Genomic DNA, 19201 nt, shown 5'->3' on the forward strand with positions numbered 1-19201 from the left:
TGCTCCCGGTGAGGCTTTGCAGAAGTAGGGGGGGCGGTGAGAGGGAAAGACCTGGGAAGGTCACAGGGATAAAGGGGGATAGGGGAGCTAGATGTGAGAGGCGGAAGGAGAGACACAGGGGGAAAAACAGACAGGCAGCCCAGAACCAGAGAGAGGCAGATACAGACAGATTGAAAAAGACAGAGAGAGAGATTGGCAGACGCAGAGATGAGAACACGGAGACAGAGCAACGGAAGAGTTCAGTGAAGGTGACAGAGACAGAGGGATGTAGACAGCCAGGCAGAGACAGGCTTGGTAAACTAGGGAGACTCAGAGATAAAGGCCAGGGGAAGACTCTGAGCAGAAACCTGGTAGGGGACCGGGGACTCAGAAATGGGGAAGACCCCAGAGGGAATTGGCCTCGAGGCATTGGGACAGAGAAGGGGGAGAAACCAGAAATGTCTGTAATCATGTTCTAGTCACCTCGACAGAGAGTCCAGCCCAAGGGCAGAGACATTGATTGGAGTAAGAGACGTGGAGACAGAGATGCAAGACAACAGAGAGAGGCTGGTGCCCGCCCCCACACCTGTCCGAGGGGCACTCAACCAGGGTCTGAGACGCAGAAGGGGACGGGTGGCGACGGGGCTCGCTGTGTGCGGGGAGGGGTCTCCCAGGGTGTGGCCAGCCTGCCGGGACTACGCAGGGCAGGCGGGCCCTGGAGGGAAGTCGGGCGCGCTGGGCTCAGGCTGGCCAACTGGGTGCTGAACGGACAGCTCCCAAGCCCTGGGCCGCCGCCCAGGGACAGGCCCAGCCTCGCTCTCTCTAGGACCCTTCCAGTCAGGCTTTGCTCTCCGTTCCAGCCCCCTCCAAGCTCCATTTAGTTTTTTATGGCTTCCTGTCTCTCACCCCAACTCCGGGTGTCTCTTACCCTCCCACTTCACCTCTGGTCTCAGCCCTCTATTCTTTCTCCAGTCTTCTCTCACCTCACCCAGCCTCTCTCCCTGTCTCGCCGGCTCTGTGTCCTCTAGCTCTCTCTTCCCATCCTCCTCCCGCCCACTCTGCCCCCTTCGTTGTCTCTCCCCATCTCTGTCTCTCGCCATCCCTCCATCTCTCCCTTTCTGCTCGGCCTCGTTTTGGCTCTTGCTGTGTGACCTTCACTCGTCCTTCCTCAGCTGCAGTTTCCACAGAAACCTCCAGCGGGGCGAGGGAGGGCGGGGACAGAAGGCGGACCCACCTTTCTCCTGCGCCATCAGCCCTTCAGCCTCTCCCACCCCTGCCCGCCCGCCCACCCCCAGTCTACTAGGATTCCTCACTTCCTCTCTTGGGGACTGGGGAGGTACATTTTCAACAGAAACACGGGGTCACAGTCATAGACAATTGAAGATGGCCTCGCGGATGCGTGCACACACGATCACAACGTCACTGAAACACCCCGGCCCAGGCACACACTCGCCACCCCAGGCACGGCCACACTCAACAGCTCACTGGCCCTCCCCTCCCCCACCCCCATCTGCTTTCTGTCTTTCTGTGTCTCCGCTTCCGGTGTCTCCGCATCTCCAGATCCCTGCATCTCTCCATCTGTCTCAGGGTCTCTGTTGCAGCCTCCCTCTGTCCCGAGAGAAGGTCAGTGGAGAAGGGCCAGCTGCTGGGACCCGGGCTGGCCTGCAGCCTGTGGGCAGGGCTGAGGGTGGAGAGAACACGGAAGTAACCATCGAGGCTCACTCTGGTTCTCAGCAGGTGCCCCGGGGACCCAAGCCTCCAAAGCCCTCACACCCCCAGGAAATGAGAGACGGTATCCCCAGTTCTGGGGTTTTGTTCTTTTTTTTATTCCAACAGGGGCTGAGATGTGGCAAGGGGAGGGATGAGGGCCCAACTGACCCCCTCCCTGGGGGAGGTCTCATAGAAATTCCGAGGTTTCTCCCCCCAAAAAAGAGAGGAAGAGAAGAGTGGAGGGGCACCAGGGGACACCCATCTGTCCAGAGGCCCTCCCCACCTCCAGAAGCGTGGGGGGCTGCGTCAAGCCTTGGGGAGCCTGAGCAGTCCCAGAATGGGGTCCTCTCCGCTGACTGCTTTCCGCTTCCCAGAGCGGCCCCCGAAGTCCCCAGCCCCTGGAGTCCTCGGTTCCTGCGCCCTTCTCGCCCGCAGCACCCTCTCGCGAGTCCACTGGGGGGCGCAGGCGGGCTCCAGAGCCGGGCCTCGGACTTCACCGGGAACCAAAGGCAAAATCGCTGCGTCCGGGGCGCCGGCGCACAAGTCCTGTCCCGCGCCCGCTGCGGGAGCGGAGACTGCTGGGGCCTGGGGCGGGCCCCGTCCCTGCGGTCAGTCCGGGCGCCCGCACAGCCCCGCCCGTGGTCACTCGTGCTCCGCCAGCTCCCGGGGGCCGGCGGGGCCAGGCCGCGGCCGGGGCGGGCTGGTGGCTTCGGCGGGGGCGCCCAGGCCACGAGGAGGCGCGCCGGCCCCCGAGGCCCGCAGCGCCTGGATGCGCCGGCACTCCTGGCAGACGCGCACGTGGGTGCAGGGGGTGGGGGCGGCGGGTCGGGCTCCGCTGGGGGGCCCCGGGTCGTCCAGGAGGCGCTGCGGGCCCCCGTGCGCGCCGCCCGCATCCCCGCCCGCGCCGGCCGAGTAGAGCTTGCCGTTGCTGAGGCGCATCTCGCGGACCGCGCGCAGTGACAGCAGGGCCCGGCTCGGGCCGCCCGGGCGTCGGCGCCGGCGGGAACGCGACGTCTTGCGGCAAGAAACGGCGTGGCGCAGCTCCTGCAGCATCTCCTGGCACACCGACACCTGGGGGCGGCGCGGGCGGTCACCGTCCCGGCACAGTCCGCCTCCCGCCTCCCCCAGCCCCTCTCCACATCCCACTCCTCCTCCTCCTCTCCTCGCCCGGGTCTTTCTTCCTTCTGCCCTCGCTTCCCTTCCCACTTCTCTTCCCTTTATCTTCCCCGTGTTTTCTGCCTCCCCTCTCCACCTCTCCCCACTTATCTTCAATGTCTCCATTCTTCTCTGCATTTGTTCCTCAATCTGCCCTTCACCTTCCACCTAAGCTCCTCTCTTTCCTCTGGTCTTTTTACTGTCTCTAAATTTTCTCCAGTTCTTCCCTCCTGATTTCCCATCCTCTGCCCTTCATCTATGCGTTCATTATTGCAAGGCATATTTACCTGTGGCCTGCTGTGTGCCCGGAACTGTTCTGGGCACTGGGGATATGGCAGAGAAGGAAACAGACAGAAGTCCCAGCCCTCGTGGAGGTTATGCTCAAGTGTGCAGAGACAGAAGATAACAGACATGTATGTAGTGTGTTAGGCGTGGTGAGTGCTTTGGAAAGAAAGAAAATCGGGAAGAGGCCTAAGGTGTATGGGTAGGGAGTGACAATGAATTCTGAGACAGGACAGTCAAGGAAGACCTCACTGAGAGAAGGATCCTTAAATAAAGACAGGGTGAGCCACGCGGAGACCTGGGAGGCCAGCGTGCTGGACAGATAACCGGGCAGGGCCGAAGTGCCCAGGTGGGAGTGACTTGGCACGTCTGAGGCACTGCAAGCAGGTCAGCGTGGCTGGAGTGTGGCGTGCACAGGGAAGACAGGGAAATGAGGTCAAAGGAGCAGTGGCGGCCAGCTCTGGTAAGGCCCATAAACCACTGGAAGGATTTTTGGCTTTCATTTTGAAAATCAGAATGGAAGAGTCAGACGGGAATCATTGGAGAGCTGTAGGTAGAGGAGTGCTGTGTTTTCATAGGATCGCTCTGGAGCTGTGTTGAGAACAGATTGTAGGGAAGCCAAAGCAAGAGCAGGGAGCCCATGGAGGAAGCTATGACAATAACCCAGCAGGAGATGGGGGTGGCTGGACCAGAGTGACCTGAGAAGGGGCTGGATTCTGGACATATTCTGAAGGTGCAGCCAATAGGATCTGCTAAGAGATCAGATACGGGGCATGGAAGAGAGAGAATAGTGAAAGAAAACTCCAATATTTTGGCCTGAGCAACTGGAAGGACCAAATTGCCTCACAGGTGGACAGAAGCCCAATGTTGGACACATTGCATCACGTGCACACCTATCAGATATCCAAGTGGAGATACCAAGTGTGGAGCTGAAGTTGCAGACCTTGGCTTCAGGGGAGGCACATATTTGTGGGTTAAGGCAGGCAGCCTTCAAGATCCCACCTCCCGCATCCATGCCCCTATGTAATCCCCTCTGACACTGTATCAGAGCTGGTCTGTGTGACCAACAGAATAAGGCTCGGCCATTGCACATTCTGCTTCCGCCTTGCTCTCTCTGATCACTTGCCCTGGGGGGATCTCAGCTGCCACGGTGTGAGGACACTCAAGCAGTCCTTGGAGAGGTCCTTGTTTGAGGAACTGAGGCCTCCTGCCAACTGCCATGTGAGTGTATTCATCATGTTTTTTATTTTCTGTGTCTTAGGATGTTTTGACACTTTAAACATCTTGCAAGCTGGGGAGAGACTACCCCTCTCAGAACTAGCCAAGCCTTAGAGATAGCAGAGGGCTCAGCTGCCTTTCATGTGCAAACCAACCAATCCCGAGTCTATACCCCCAACCTTCCCCTTTACCTAACTCTCACATACCAAGCCAATATTCTTCCTTGCCTAAATCAACCCAGGGCCAGGTACCAGATAAGTAGCGACAGCCCCTATAGCCCAGAGTCCACTGACATTATCCAAACTGGTCAATCGTAAGCTGTCTCCCCTTCTCCTGGGAAATGTTAAGGAATAAAAATCATTTTTCTTTCTGTTTCTTTTTGAGACAGTCTTACTCTGTCACCCAGGCTGGAGGGCAGTGGTGCAATCTTGGCTCACTGCAACCTCCACCTCCCGGATTCAAGTAATTCTCCTGTCTCAGCCTCCTGAGTAGTTGGGACTACAGATGTGCACCACCACGGCTGGCTAATTTTTGTGTTTTCAGTAGAGACAGGGTTTCACCATGTTGGCCATACTGGTCTTGAACTCCTGGCCTCACGTGATCTGCCCTCCTCAGCCTCCCAAAGTGCTTGGATTACAGGCGTGAGCCACCACACCTGGGCAAAAATCATCTTTCAATGAAATTGGTCTCTCCATGTTGTCACTTGGCCACCTCCAGAAACTAAAATCCCATGGGGACATTTGGGACAGTGAGCCATCTTAGAACAGAACCCTCCACCCTTTGTTGAGCCTTCAGACCACAGCAGTCTCGCCAAAAGACATGACTATGACCTCATCAGAGACCCATGGCAGCCAGAAACATCCAGCTAAGCTGCTCCCAGGCTCTGGACCCACAGAAACTGTGAACCAATGGAAGCTGGCTTTTTAAAAGCTGTTAAGGTCATTTGTTGTGATAGCATAGATAACTAACACAAGAGTCACCAGCACATAGGGGGTCTTAAGAGCCATTTGGCTGGTGGGATCACTGTAGGAGTGGAGAAAGACTGAGAAGAGAAGCAGTCTAAGGACCGAGCCCTGGAGCCCCACAACAAACAGAGCCTGGGGAGAAAGAGGAACCCAACGAGGGAGCCTGGGAAGGAGTGACCGGAGAGGTGGGAGAAGGGGAAGAAGAGGCTTTGAGGATTGAGAGTGACTGGCTGTGCCAAAGCCCATTGCTACCTCATATAGATGAGGCCTGAGACCGGGGATTTCAGACATGGAAGTTGCTGGTGACAAGAGTGGCTTTGGTGGAGTGGCAGGGACAGATGCCAGACTAGAGTGGGGGCAAGAGGAAATGGGAGGAAAGAAGAAACTGGAAGCATCAGGGAGACCCTCCACCACTGCCAAGGCTGTAAAGAGAAGGGGAGAAAGTGGGCGGTGGCTGGGAGGGAAAGTGAGGTCAGGAGAGGGTTTCTTTAAGACTGGAGAAACGACAACATATTTGTATGCTGGTGGCCTGAATCCAATAAAGAGAGGACAACTGATGCTGCAGGAGGAAAGGACAGACTTGCTGGAGGGATGTCCTTGGGAAGGCAACCTGGGCACAGGTGGAGGGCACCTTTACTAGCAGCATGGATGGCTCCTTCAGAGGAGTCCTCGGGCCAAGTGCAGAACACTGGCAGGCAGCTGGATGCAGAGCCGAGGTCTGGGGAGTAGATGTAAGGTCAGCCACTGGATGTGAGGAGGGGGAGGAAGGGCTGGAGGCTGACAGAGAGAGGGGAAGCAGGGAACCAGCAGTCCAGGGGTGCAAGAGCACGAATGGGTCTGGAAATGCAGGGGTGTGGCTGGGCGGCCCCCAGGCACACAGAAGCAGCCCTCCTGAACACAGTGTGGGACCAGTCCAGGGCTGTGTCCTCTTCCGGTGCCCTCTGTCACCCAGGCTGGAGTGCAGTGGTGCGATCTCAGCTTACTGCAATCTCCACCTCCCGAGTTCAAGCTATCCTCCCATCTCAGCCTCCCGAGTAGCTGGGATTACAGGCGTGCACCACCACGCCCGGCTAATTTTTGTATTTTTAGTAAAGATGGGGTTTCACCATGTTGGCCAGGCTGATCTTGAACTCCTGACCTCAGGTGATCCGCCCACCTTGGCCTCCCAAAGTGCTGGGATTACAGGTGTGAGCCACTGCACTTGGCCCTGTTTCTCTTCTTATTTCTTCTTGCTTTTCTGCCTCTGTGGCTCCCCACATCCTGTCCCTCACCTCCTCTCCCTGCATCCTCATCGCTCCCTGTGCCTACTTTCCCTCCTGTTCTTCCTCACACGCTGATTCTCTGGCCCCATCAGCTCTCTTACTTCCCCACCTCCTGCATTCCTCCGCCCCCTTCTCGCGATACCCACCACCCTCCAGGTATGGCTCCCAATGCCACAATCTTCACGCACCTCAGCCCCTGGGGGTCCCTGTTCCTGCCCACCCCCGCCCCCAGCCTCCTCACCTCCTCGGACTCTGCTGACCTCCGTGTGGACCATATGAATTCCATGACCGCCACGAAGACAGCAATGATGAGGCCACAGATGAGCACGACAAAAATGCCACCAATGTTCTCCATGCCCAAACCTGGGGGGCGAAGTGAGTTGGGGAGCCACGGAGTCGGGGTTGTGTGGGAGGGGGGCTGGGAGGGGGCTGTGGGAAGGGGACACCACACGCGGGAGCTGACCTTTAGCTCGATGGTCCTCCTCCTTGGGGCACCGGCTCCCCTCCCACCACTTGCGCTTCAGGATCTCCAGCCGGTTGTTCTCCTGAAGCTGCAGGATGGCCAGTGTGATCTCATCCCGGAACGGGGAGCCTGGGTGGGCACACAAGGGGCTGGACCAGCCATCGGGGCCCTGCAGCCCTGCCCGCCCCAAACCCCAAACTGTGCCCTCACCACGGCCTTCCCCCACCTCTACCATGTGCCCGGGGTCTTCCCTGCGGCCTCTCCTCACCCCCCGCCCAGTCTCCTCTCAACACAGCAGCCAGAGAGAGTGTTAGGAAGAGTCAGAGGCCATGCCTTTCCTGTGCTCAGGACTCTCCGTGGCTTCCTGTTGCAAGCTCCTACCCTCGGCCACTCTCAGACACCCTCACCCCCACGGCTCTCAGCTCCAGCCCCATCAGCCTCCTGGCTGCTCCCCGAATCCATCACACACAGTCCCGTCTTAGGACCTTTGTCTCTGCCTGGAATGTCCCTCTCCGCACTTCATCCAGGTCTCTGTGCACATGCTGGCTCCCCAGGGAGTCTATTCTGATGATTTTATTTAAAATGGCACCAAGTGCCCCACTCCCTGTCAGTGTCTTCCCTTTAATTTACTTTGGAGCAGCTGTCACCACCTAACACTGTATTATATGGCTATGTGTTTATCATCTGTCGTCTGCAGCCCCGCCAGGGTATCCTAGCATCCAATGCGGGACTTGGCATGCAGTAGGACACCAGACGAATCCCCATCCACACCTCTCCCTGGACCACCTCTCCTCCCCATCCTCAGGTCCTGCCCTTAAGCCATCCTTGGGCTTCAACACCCCACACACCCTATTCTATACTTATTTCTTCATTTACTAAGATACTTCCTGACCAACTACCACAGAACCAGAGACACGGGCAGGTGAAAGTGGTTAATATCTACCAGGCACCAACTGTGTGCCACACCCTGGGTTTATTCAGGTCTTATGATGATCCTGTGGGGCAGGTATCCCACCTGAGGCAATGTTTCTGAATAACGAAAGTGATACACTTGCTTAAGGCTGTGCACTGAGTCAGGGAGGAAACTGAGATTTCTTTCTTTCTTTCTTTCTTTTGACAGAATCTCACTTGGTTACCCAGGCTGGCATATAGTGGCATGATCATTGTTCACTGCTACCTCCACTTCCTGGGCTCAAGCGATCCTCCTACTTCAGCCTGTAGCTGAGACTACAGGTGCATACCACACCTGGCTAATTTTTAAATTTTTTGTAGAGACAGGGTTTTGCTATATTGCCCAAGCTGGTCTCAAACTCTTAGGTTCAAGTGATCCTTCCGGCTTGGCCTCTCAAAGCACTGGGATTATAGGCATAAGCCACAGTGGCCAGCTGGAACTGGGATTTGAATCCAGGTCGGTGTGACTCCTGAGCCTGTCCTCCAAGCACCAAGCTACACTGCTTCCCTGGCACCAACTCACCTACAAAGCTGCTAAGATCTGGGGCAATTTGCTATGCAGTAATAGATAACTAATACAGGTGTCATCAGTACATAGATGATTTTAAAAGCCAAAATGCCAAAATTTGGTGACAATTTGGTCGTGAGTTCCAGCACTGAGTCCTGGAAAAACATGTCCTGGGCCATGCGAGGTGGCTCATACCTGTAATCCCAACACTTTGGGAGGCCAAGGCGGGCGACAGAGCAAGACTCCGTCTCAAAAAAAAAAAAACCAAACGTGTCCTGAAATATAAATAGGCACATACAAGTCTCCCTACCAGATCCTTCCATCCTTCCCATCCATCTTACAAGCATTTTTCAAGCACCTGCTCTGAGCCAGGCTATAGGTTTTATGCAAGAAATAGGAAACAAATAAGACCAGGTCCTCACCCCCACAGGGCCCTTGGGAGAAGACAGCAAGCCCCACCACCCACATATACTGAATTGTACACACAGTTTCACTGAATTCTCCCAACAGCTCTGGGAGGGCTGGATTGCTTCTAGGCCTGGTTTTGCAGGTTGGGGGTGTAGAGGCTCAAGATGGTGATGTTGCCTGCCCAAGACCATACAGCCAGGAGGCCACATGCAACACACCCAGCCTGCCTCGGGGGTGCCTGGCCCGGTCCTGGGCCTGCTCACAGGTGGTTTCGGATGCCCGTGGCCCTGCTGTGTTCCACACTGCGCTGTGCCATACCCAGCGGCATGCCGATGCCGTAGCCCTTGGTGTCGAGGAGTCCCCCGATCTGGGTGAGGTTGCAGTTGAGGCGCCGGTGGTACTCGTTCATGGTGGACTCGAGCAGGAAGGCGTAGCGGGAGTTGAGGACGCGGGCAATGCCCTCTTCTGTGCTCTTGACGAACACGCTGGGCTGCTTTGACTGCATGTAGTTCCACATGCGCTGGTACGTTTGGTACCGTGAATTCTGGGCAGGGGGAGCACAAGGGGAAGACGGGAGGGTCTTTCCAGCCACTTCCTTTCCCCGAGCCCTTCCCATCCTCCAGGAAGTCTCCCTCAATCCAGGAGAATGCAAGGTGATCAAAGGAAGACAGAAAGAGCCATAGGCAGAGGAGAGAGATGAGACGGACAAACTGTCCAGGCCAGGTCCAAGTCATCCCCACAGCTGCTGCACCCACCACCCACCTGGGGGCCCGGTGAGTGCCCCTCCACCTCCTCCCCCTTAACCCTCTAGCCAGTGGCCCCTGCCCAACTCAGGCCTCGTTTAGACCACTAGGACCTCCCTGCCAAGCTTGCTTTCCTTTTCTTTCCTTCCCACCACCCCAAAATACAAAAGATCACGCACTTTTCACCTTGAAGGGCCTTCCCTTCTCTCTGTCAGCCCATATTCCTGGTCCCGACCCTTCCGGCAGCCTCCTTGATCCCATTTGGCCCATATGACATTTGATACCACATATGCCTCCCTGCCCTCATTCCCCAGTTCCCTAGCCAGCCAGCTGCGAGCCCCATGACAGCGCAAGTGTGTTTTCTGCTCCCCAGCCTCCAGGCTGTCACTGACAATCAGTCCCTGTGACCCAGGAGACCCTGCCCAGACCCATCCTGAGCTGCTTTGCATGGCAGGGATCCCAACACCACAACTGAGAGGTTCTGGTGGTCCCACCTGGAAGAAGGTCATGGTGGAGCCGGCGTGGATGGTGCCATACTCGATGTTGGTCTGATCTGCCAGGTCATCGGCCGACTCCACAGGCACCTCCATGCGCTGCACGGTGAGGAAGGCGGCCAGGTTGGCCGTGTAGGAGGAGATGATGATCAAGGTGAAGGCCCACCTGAAGGGTGGGAGGGGTGAGCCACGGGCTGGAGTCACCCCTGCTGACCGGCCCCCGTGGCCATGCCCCCCATTGGTGCTGCCCCTCCCAAGTGACCCCAGCATCCGGAAGGCTCAGTGACTGCTGGGTGCAGAAGCGGGGAGTGTGAATTCTGAAGCCAGACTTCCTGGTTGTAAATATTGCATCCGGAGACTTCTACTTCCAGATATAAAAGAGTAAGATGGTCTGGAAATACCCTCCCACCATAAACAGCTAAAGAGCTGGACAGAATACAGGAAACTTTTTTCTTTTTTTTTTGAGACACATCTTGCTCTGTCGGCCAGGATGGAGTGCAGTGGCACGATCTCAGCTCACTGCAACCTCTACCTTTGGGGTTCAAGTGATTCTCCTGCCTCAGCCTCCCGAGTAGCTGAGATTACAGGTGCCTGCCATCACGCCCAGCTAATTTTTGTATTTTTAGCAGAGACGGGGTTTCGCCATGTTGGCCAGGCTGGTCTCGAACTCCTGACCTCAGTTGATCCACTTGCCTCAGCCTCCCAAAGTGCTGGGATTACAGGTGTGAGTGACCACGCCCGGCCAGGAAACTATTTAAAGACATAGGACAACAGACATCATAGAACTGTGATCCCTGAGAAGAGAAACAAAATGATTCTTATCATTGTCCAGGCTGCTTGGCTGGATTTAATTTACAGGAAGGGAAGCCCAAACAGCCCAGCAATCCTGCTGAGTTGCAGAGACAGAGACTGGTGATCAGGCAGGACAAGATGGCTGGAATTTGGGGGATAGAGTGCCTGAGAGGAGGGAGCTGCAAAGAGATAGAGGGTTCAGAAACCGGTGGTCCCCTTGAGTCTTTGGCTGAATATCAATCTATGCATGCATGGGGTGAAACTCTGTGGGGCTGGACAAGAGCAACTTTCAAGGAGAGAACAATTCTTAGAGTTCACACAGGGCTGAGAGTCTTTTGAGCTCCCTGCAGCCAGAGTAGAAAGATTTCATTGAATACATGAGACATTCAGTAGAGACTCAAAAGTGTAACATACTAGAAATAGGATTAAGTTAGCCCTAGAATAAAGGCAATGCTAAAGCTGCACTAAAAGAGCTTAAAAACAGGCCTAGAAGTATCAAAGTAATTCACAAGTAACTTATCTAGATTCCAGAAAAAGTCTCTAATACTCTTTAAAGAAATACATTCAGCAATGTAAACAATGTCTGTTATGTAATTTTTTTTTTTTTTTTGAGACAGAGTCTCACTCTGTCACCCAGGCTGGAGTGCAGTGGTGTGATCTTGGCCACTCCCAGCTTCAAGTGATTCTCCCGCCTTAGCTTCCTGAGTAGTTGGGATTACAGGCACCTGCCAGCACGCCTGACTAATGTTTGTATTTTTAGTAGAGATGGGGTTTCACCACGTTGGCAGGTTGGCCTTGAACTCCTGACCTCAGGTGATCTGCCCACCTCGCCCACCCAAGGTGCTGGGATTACAGGCATGAGCCACTGTGCCCAGCCTATTACATAATTTTTTTTAAAAAGACAAGGTTGGGCACGGTGGCTCACACCTGTAATCCCAGCATTTTAGGAGGCTGAGGTGGGCGGATTGCTTGAGGCCAGGAGTTCAAGGGCAACCTGGCCAACATGGCAATACCCCATCTCTACTAAAAATACAGAAATTAGCTGGGTGTGATAGCACACGCCTGTGATCCCAGCTACTTGGGAGGCTGAGGCACGAGAATCGCTGGAATCCAGGAGGTGGAGGTTGCAGTGAACCGAGATCACCACTGCACTCTGGCCTGGGCAACAAAGCAAGACTCTTGTCTCAAAAAAAAAAAAAAAAAAAAAAAAGGACCAGGTAAACAAAGGTGCAGGAAAATGTGACCTATAACCAAGAGAAAAATCACTCAATTGCAACAGACCCAGAATTGACATAGATGATGATGGAATTAGCAGACAAGGACATGAAAACAGCTATCATAAATATATTCAGAATGCTCAAGAGTATAAAGAAAAACATGAACGTAATGAAAGGAACAGAAGACATAAAAAAGAAGTGAACAGAACTTTTAGAGAATGATATACACACATCTGAAAGAAAAATTTTACTGAAACAGATTACACAGATTAGACACTGGCAGCAGAAAAGATGAGGGAATTTGGGCCAGGCATAGTAGCTCATGCCTGTAATCCTAGCACACTGGGAGGCCGAGGTGGGAGGATCAGTTGAGGCTGGGACTTTGAGATAAGCCTGGTCAACATAGCCAGACCCTGTCTCTACAGAAAAATAAAAAAATTAGACGGGTGTGGTGGTGCCTGCCTATAGTCCCAGCAACTTGAGAGGCTGAGGTGGGAGGATCACTTGAGGCCAGGAGTTTAAGGCTACAGTGAGCCTGGTTGTCACTGCACTCTAGTCTGAACGACTAAGTGAGACCTTATCTTTATTTTTAAATTTTATTTATTTCTTTCTTTATTTTTTTGAGATGGAGTCTCGCTCTGTCCCAAGCTGAAGCTGGAGTGCAATGGTGCGATCTCGGCTCACTGCAACCTCCGCCTCCCGGGTTCAACTGATTCTCCTGCCTCAGCCTCCTGAATAGCTGGGATTACAGGCACCCGCCACCATGCCCAGCTAATTTTTGTGTTTTTCATAGAGACGGGGTTTCGCCATGTTGGCCAGGCTGAGACCTTATCTTTAAAAAAAAAAAAAAGGCTGGGCGCGGTGGCTCACGCCTGTAATCCCAGCACTTTGGGAGGCCAAGGAGGGAGGATAACCTGAGTTCAGGAGTTTGCGATCAGCCTGACTAACATGGCGAAAACCCGTCTCTACTAGAAATACAAAAATTAGCCAAGTGTGGTGGTGCATGCCTGTAATCCCAGTTACTCAGGAGGCTGAGGCAGCAGAATTGCCTGAACCTGGGAGGCCGAAGTTGCAGTGAGCTCAGATTGTGCCACCGCACTCCAGCCTGGGCAACAGAGTAAGACTTTGTCTCAAAAAAAAAAAAAAAAAAAAAAAAAGCCAGGCATGGTGGCTCACGCCTGTAATTCTAGCACTTTGGGAGGCCGACGTGGGCGGATTGCCTGAGCTCAGGGGTTCTAGACCAGTCTGACCAACGTGGAGAAATCCCGTCTCTACTAAAAATACAAAATTAGCCAAGCGTGGTGGCGCATGCCTGTAATCCCAGCTACTTGGGAGGCTGAGGCAGGAGAACTGCCTGAACCCAGGAGGTGGAGGTTGCTGTGAGCTGAGATCACGCCACTGCACTCCAGCCTGGGCAACAAGAGTGGAACTCCATCTCAAAAAAAAAAAAAAAAAAAAAAAGATTAGAGAATTTGAAGACTGCAATAGAATCTATCCAAAATAAAGCACAGAAAGGAAAAAGTGATGAAAATGAGCACAGAGCCTCAATGGCCTGAGAAATAAGTGGCTTTACCTATGCGACTGGAGTTCCAGAAAGAGAGGAGAGAAAGGGATAACCGAAAAAAAGTCTGATGAAGTAATGGCTTACAACTTTTCAAATTTGATGAAAACCATAAACTTGCAGATGTAAGCTCCATAAACCCCAGGTAGGCTAAACACACATATTTATAAAACGCACCAAGACACATTATAATCAATTGCTGAAAACCAGCAATAAACAGAAAACATCTTAAAAGCAGCTAGAAGGGGGGAAACATATTACATTCAGAGAATCAAAGATAACAGTGCCAGTCGACTTCTTGTCAGAGAGTGTGCAAGCCCAAAGACGATGCAACATGCTGAAAGAAAAATCAAAACAAACTGTCAACCTAGAATTCCACAGCAGGCAAAAATATCCCTCAAAGAAGACACACTAACACATTTTTCATACAAAACCAAAGCTGGAAGAATTAATTGCCAGCAGACCGCACAGCAAGAAATATTAAAGGAAGTTCTGCAGGTAAAAGAAACACAACACCAGATAGAAACGTGGATGTACCGGAAGGGGTGAAGGGCACTCTCTTCAAATGGTAGATTTGTGGGTAAATATAAAAGATATATTCCTCACTTTCAAATTTCCTTACGAAGCATTTAGTGGTTTTGTTTTGTTTTTGAGACAGGGTCTTGCTCTGGGGTGGAGGGGCGTGAACACAGCTCACTGCAGCCTCAACCTCCTGGAACCAAACAGTTCTCCCACCTCAGCCTCCCACGTAGCTGGGACCACAGGCATGCATCACCATGCCTGGCTAATGTTTCTCAGTTTTTGTAGAGATGAGGTGTCGCTATGTTGCCCAGGCTGGTGTTGGACTCCTGGGTTCAAGGAATCCTCCTGCCTCGGCCTTCCAAAGTGTTGGGATTACAGGCTTGAGCCACCACACCCAGCTGCATTTACTAACACACACACACACACACACACACACCCCTAATGTATTGTGGGGTTCATAAGATATGCAGAGCTCAAAGGACGGGAGGGTGAGAGGAACATATCATGTTGTCAAGGTCTTATATCTTATGTGAAATGGTATAATGTTACTTGAAAGTATCTTGTGGCTGGGCGCGGTGGCTCACGCCTGTAATCCCAGCACTTTGGGAGGCCGAGGCAGGTGGATCACGAGGTCAGGAGATCAAGACCATCCTGGCTAACATGGTGAAACCCCGTCTCTACTAAAGATACAAAAAAATTAGCCAGGCATTGTGGCGGGCGCCTGTAGTCCCAGCTACTTGGGAGGCTGAGGCAGAAGAATGGCATGAACCCAGGAGGCGGAGCTTACAGTGAGCCGAGATCACGCCACTGCACTCCAGCCTGGGCGACAGAGCGAGACTCCGTCTCAAAAAAAAAAAGTATTTTGTAATAAATTAAAGATCCATATTGCAAACCCAGAAAACCACTAAGAAAAATAAAACAAAGAAGTATAGCTAACAAGTCAAGAGTAGAGATAAGCAGAATCTTAAAAATCCCAACAGGCCAGGCACAGTGGCTCACGCTGTAATTCCATCACTTTGGGAGGCCAAGGTGGGCAAATTGCTTGAGCTCAGGAGTTTGAGACCAGCCTGGGCAATGAAGTGAGATCCCGTCTCTACAAAACATTTTAAAAATTAGCTGGGCATGGTAGAGCACACCTATGATCCTAGCTACACAGGAGGCTGAGGCAGGAGGATGGCTTGAGCCCAGGAGTCGTGTTCGTGCCACTGCACTCCAGCGTGGGTGACAGAGTGAGACCCTGTTTCAAAAAGAAAAGAAAAGTCCCAGTAAACCCCCTAAAGGTAGAAAAAGAGGAAAAGGGGAACAAAGAACAGATGGGACAAATAGCAGGTTGGTAGATTTAAACCTAACCATATCAGTAATTACATTAAGGGTAAGTGGTTTGAACCAGCGGCTGGCTAACTATGGCCCACAGGCCAAATCTGGCCTGCTGTCTATTTTTGTACAGCCCCATAAGCTAAGAATGGTTTTTACATATACATATATGTATATGTATATAAACATGTATGTATATGTGTATATACACGTGTGTATGTATGTGTATACACGTGTGTATATATGTGTATATACATGTATGTATATGTATATATGTGTATATACATGTATGTGTTTATTTATTTATTTATTTATTTAGAGACAAGGTCTCTCTCTGTTGCCCAGGCTGGAGTGCAGTGGCACGATCTCAGCTCACTGCAACCTCTGCCTCCCAGGTTCAAGCAATTCTCCTGCCTCAGCCTCCCAAGTAGCTGGGACTACAGGTGCACACAGCCACGCCTGGCTAATTTTTTGTATTTTGGTAGAGAAGGGGTTTCATCTTGTTGCCCAGGCAGGTCTAGAACCCCTGAGCTCAGGCAATCTGCCCGCATTGGCCTCCCAAAGTGCTAGGATTACAGACGTGAGCCACCACACCTGGCTGGTTTTCACATTTTTAAATGGTTAAGATGAAATCAGAAGAACAGGCTGGGCGCAGTGGCTCACACATATAATCCGAGCACTTTGGGAGGCCAAGGTTGGGCCCAGGAATTGAGACCAGCCTGGGCAACATGGCGAAACCCTATCTCTACAAAAAGCCAGATTTGGTGGCACGTGCCTGTAGTTCCAGCTACTCAAGAGGCTGAGGTGGGAGGATTCCTTAAGCCTGGGAGGTTGAGGCTGCAGTGAGCCAAGATTGTACCACTATACTCCAGCCTGGGCAACAGAGTGAGATACTGCCTCAAAAAAAAAAAAAAAAAAGGAATATTTTATGACACATGACTTATATAAAATTCAAATTTCAGTGTCAGTATCCATAAATAAAGTTTTATTGGAACACAGCCACACTCATTCATTTAATGTATCATCTACAACGGCTTCTATACTACAATGGAAGATTGACTAGCTGGAATAAAGACCATATGACCAACAAAGTCCAAAATATTTACTTAGGGCCAGAGCAGTGGCTCATGCCTGTAATCCCAGCACTTTGGGAGACTGAGGCAGGAAGATCGCTTGAGGCCAGGAGTTCAAGACCAGCCTGGGCAACAAAGTAAGAACTTTCTACAAAAAAAAAAAATGAAAATAATAAAAAATTAGCCAGGCATGTAGTCCTAGCTATTCAGTAGGCTGAGGCAGGAAGATCCCTTGAGCCCAGGAGTTTGAGGCTGTAGGGAGCTATAAACACACAGCACTCCAGCCTAGAGACAAAGCAAGACCCTCTCTAAAAAAATAAGAATAAAGATAAAGATTTAAAAACGTCTTTGCTTAGAGAAAATATAAATGTTTGAGGTGATGGATTTCCCAATTACCGTGATCCCAGCATTTCAGGATGCTGAGGTGGGAGGACTGCTTGAGCCCAAGAGTTTGAGACCAGCCTGGGCAACACAGTGAGACTTCATCTCTACCAAAAATAAAAAAATTTAGCTGGGTGTGGTGGCGCACGCCTGTGATCCCAGATACACAGGAGGCTAAAGTGGGAGGATCACTTGAGCCTGGGAGGTTGAGGCTGCAGTGACCCGTGATCACACTACTGCACTCCAGTCTGAGTGACAGAGCAAGGCTCCATCTCAAAAAAAAAAAAAATCACCTGTACTCCCAAAAATATGTACAACTATTACATATAAATAAAATTTAAAAGAAAAATTACTGGCCAGACATGGTGGCTCACACCTGTAATCCCAGCACTTTGGGAGGCCGAGGCGGGTGGATTGCCTGAGCTCCAGAGTTCAAGATCAGCCTGGGCAACATGGTGAAACCCCGTCTCTACTAAAATACAAAAAATTAGCCAGGCGTGCTGGCGTGCGCTTGTAGTCCCAGCTACTTGGGAGGCTGGGGCAGGAGAATTGCTTGAACCCAGGAGGCAGAGGTTGCAGTGAGCCGAGATTGTGCCATTGCACCACTGCACTGTAGCCTAGGCAATAGGTCAAAACTCCATCTCAAAAAAAAAAAAAAATTTACTATTTGGCCCAATGCAGAAAAAGTTGGCCAAACCTTGCTCCAAGTCCTAAGTATATACTGTTTATAACAAACACACTTGGGGATGGACATGGTGGCTCATGCCTGTAATCCCGGCACTTTGGGAGGCAGAGGCAGGTGGATTACTTGAGGTCAGGAGTTCGAGACCAGCCTCGCCAACATGGTGAAACCCTGCCTCTACTAAAAATATAAAAATTAGCTGGGTATGGTGGCATGAACCTGTAGTCTCAGCTACTTGGGAGGCTGAGGCAGGAGAATCACCTGAACCCAGGAGGTGGAGGTTGCAGTGAGCTGAGATCACACCATTGCACTCCCCAATACTCACCACACACTCGGTCAGGTGTGGTGGCTCATAGCTGTAATCCCAGCACTCTGGGAGGCCAAGATGGGAGGATCACTTGAGCCCAGGAGTTCAAGACCTGCCTGGGCAACAAAATGAGACCCTATCTCTATTTAAAAGAAAAGAAAAGGAATGCTCTTTAAATATAATCATCTAGATGGGTCGAGAGTAAAAGAATGGGGAAAAGATATGCTATGCAAACATTAAGCATAAGAAAGCCAGAGTGCCTATATTAGTATCAAATAAAGTTAACTTCAGAACAAGGAATGTTACCAGGAATAAGGAGAGACATTATATAATGACACGGGTCAATTCACCTAGAGGACATAACGTCCTAAACATTTGTGTGCCTAATTACAAAGCTTCAACATGCATGAGGCAAAAATGGATAGAATCGAAGAGAAACGGATAAATTTCCTGCAATTACAGGGTGAGATTTCAAAACTCCTCTCAATAATTGATGGAACAAGTAGAAAATCAGTAAGGATAGAGAAGACTTGAATAACATGATCAACCTACTGGCCCCAATTAACCCCTATAGAACACTGCACCCACCAACAGCAGAAACACATTCAGTGCAACTCCACATAGAACATTTACCAGGACAGACCATATGCTGAGCTCTAAAGCAAGTCTCAATAAATTTAAAAGGATTGAAGTCCTCTAGAGAATGTTCTCTGACCACGATGAAGCTAAATTAGAAATCAATCATAGAAAGATCTCTGGAAAATCCCCAAATCCTGTCTTCTCCATCACTGCCTTGCTGTGTGACCTTGGAATTGTGCTGCAGTTTCCTCACCTGTGAAGTTAGTAAAATTGTAGGCCCTTCCTCACTGGGTTTTGTGAAGAGTGACTGAGTTCATCTGGCACACAGCAAGTGCTATGCAAGTGTTTGCTCTCATTGTCTTGTGACACAGGACCGACCTGGGAGAATAGACTCCCACCAGCCTGGCTGCAGGACCCCGGAGCAACCGCTTGTCTTACCGTGGCCCCCTCTGTCCTCCCTCCTGGCAAGTAAGAATGGCCAGGGTCCCTGTAGACCATATAGATCTGAGGGGCCTGAAGGCAGAGGAGATGCTGAAAAAGGCCTCCCAGACCTCCCACCCTCATATTCACAGCATGTAATAATGAAAACAGCAGCTGTCCTCTGCAGAACACATGTGCAAAGCTATGCTAGGCAC

At 51.7% G+C, this 19201-nt stretch overlaps 1 protein-coding gene across 4 annotated transcripts in view; it reads right to left on the reverse strand.

Annotated features, from left to right (window-relative positions):
- Positions 1 to 1776: 1776 nt before the first annotated feature.
- Positions 1777 to 19201, reverse strand: part of GRIK5 (glutamate ionotropic receptor kainate type subunit 5) — a 74239-nt gene continuing 56814 nt past the window's right edge. For all 4 annotated transcript variants that reach the window (XM_030797083.1, XM_030797082.1, XM_030797084.1 and 1 more), the window contains 5 exons: positions 10139 to 10304; positions 9220 to 9445; positions 7035 to 7163; positions 6813 to 6934; positions 1777 to 2760 (listed from right to left, as the gene is read on the reverse strand). In XM_030797083.1, coding sequence (XP_030652943.1) covers positions 2332 to 2760; positions 6813 to 6934; positions 7035 to 7163; positions 9220 to 9445; positions 10139 to 10304 — 1072 coding nt within the window. In that variant the 3' untranslated portion in view covers positions 1777 to 2331. The remainder of the gene's footprint in view (positions 2761 to 6812; positions 6935 to 7034; positions 7164 to 9219; positions 9446 to 10138; positions 10305 to 19201) is intronic.

This window comes from Nomascus leucogenys, chromosome 17, assembly GCF_006542625.1.
Source record: "Nomascus leucogenys isolate Asia chromosome 17, Asia_NLE_v1, whole genome shotgun sequence".
NCBI lineage: Eukaryota > Metazoa > Chordata > Mammalia > Primates > Hylobatidae > Nomascus > Nomascus leucogenys.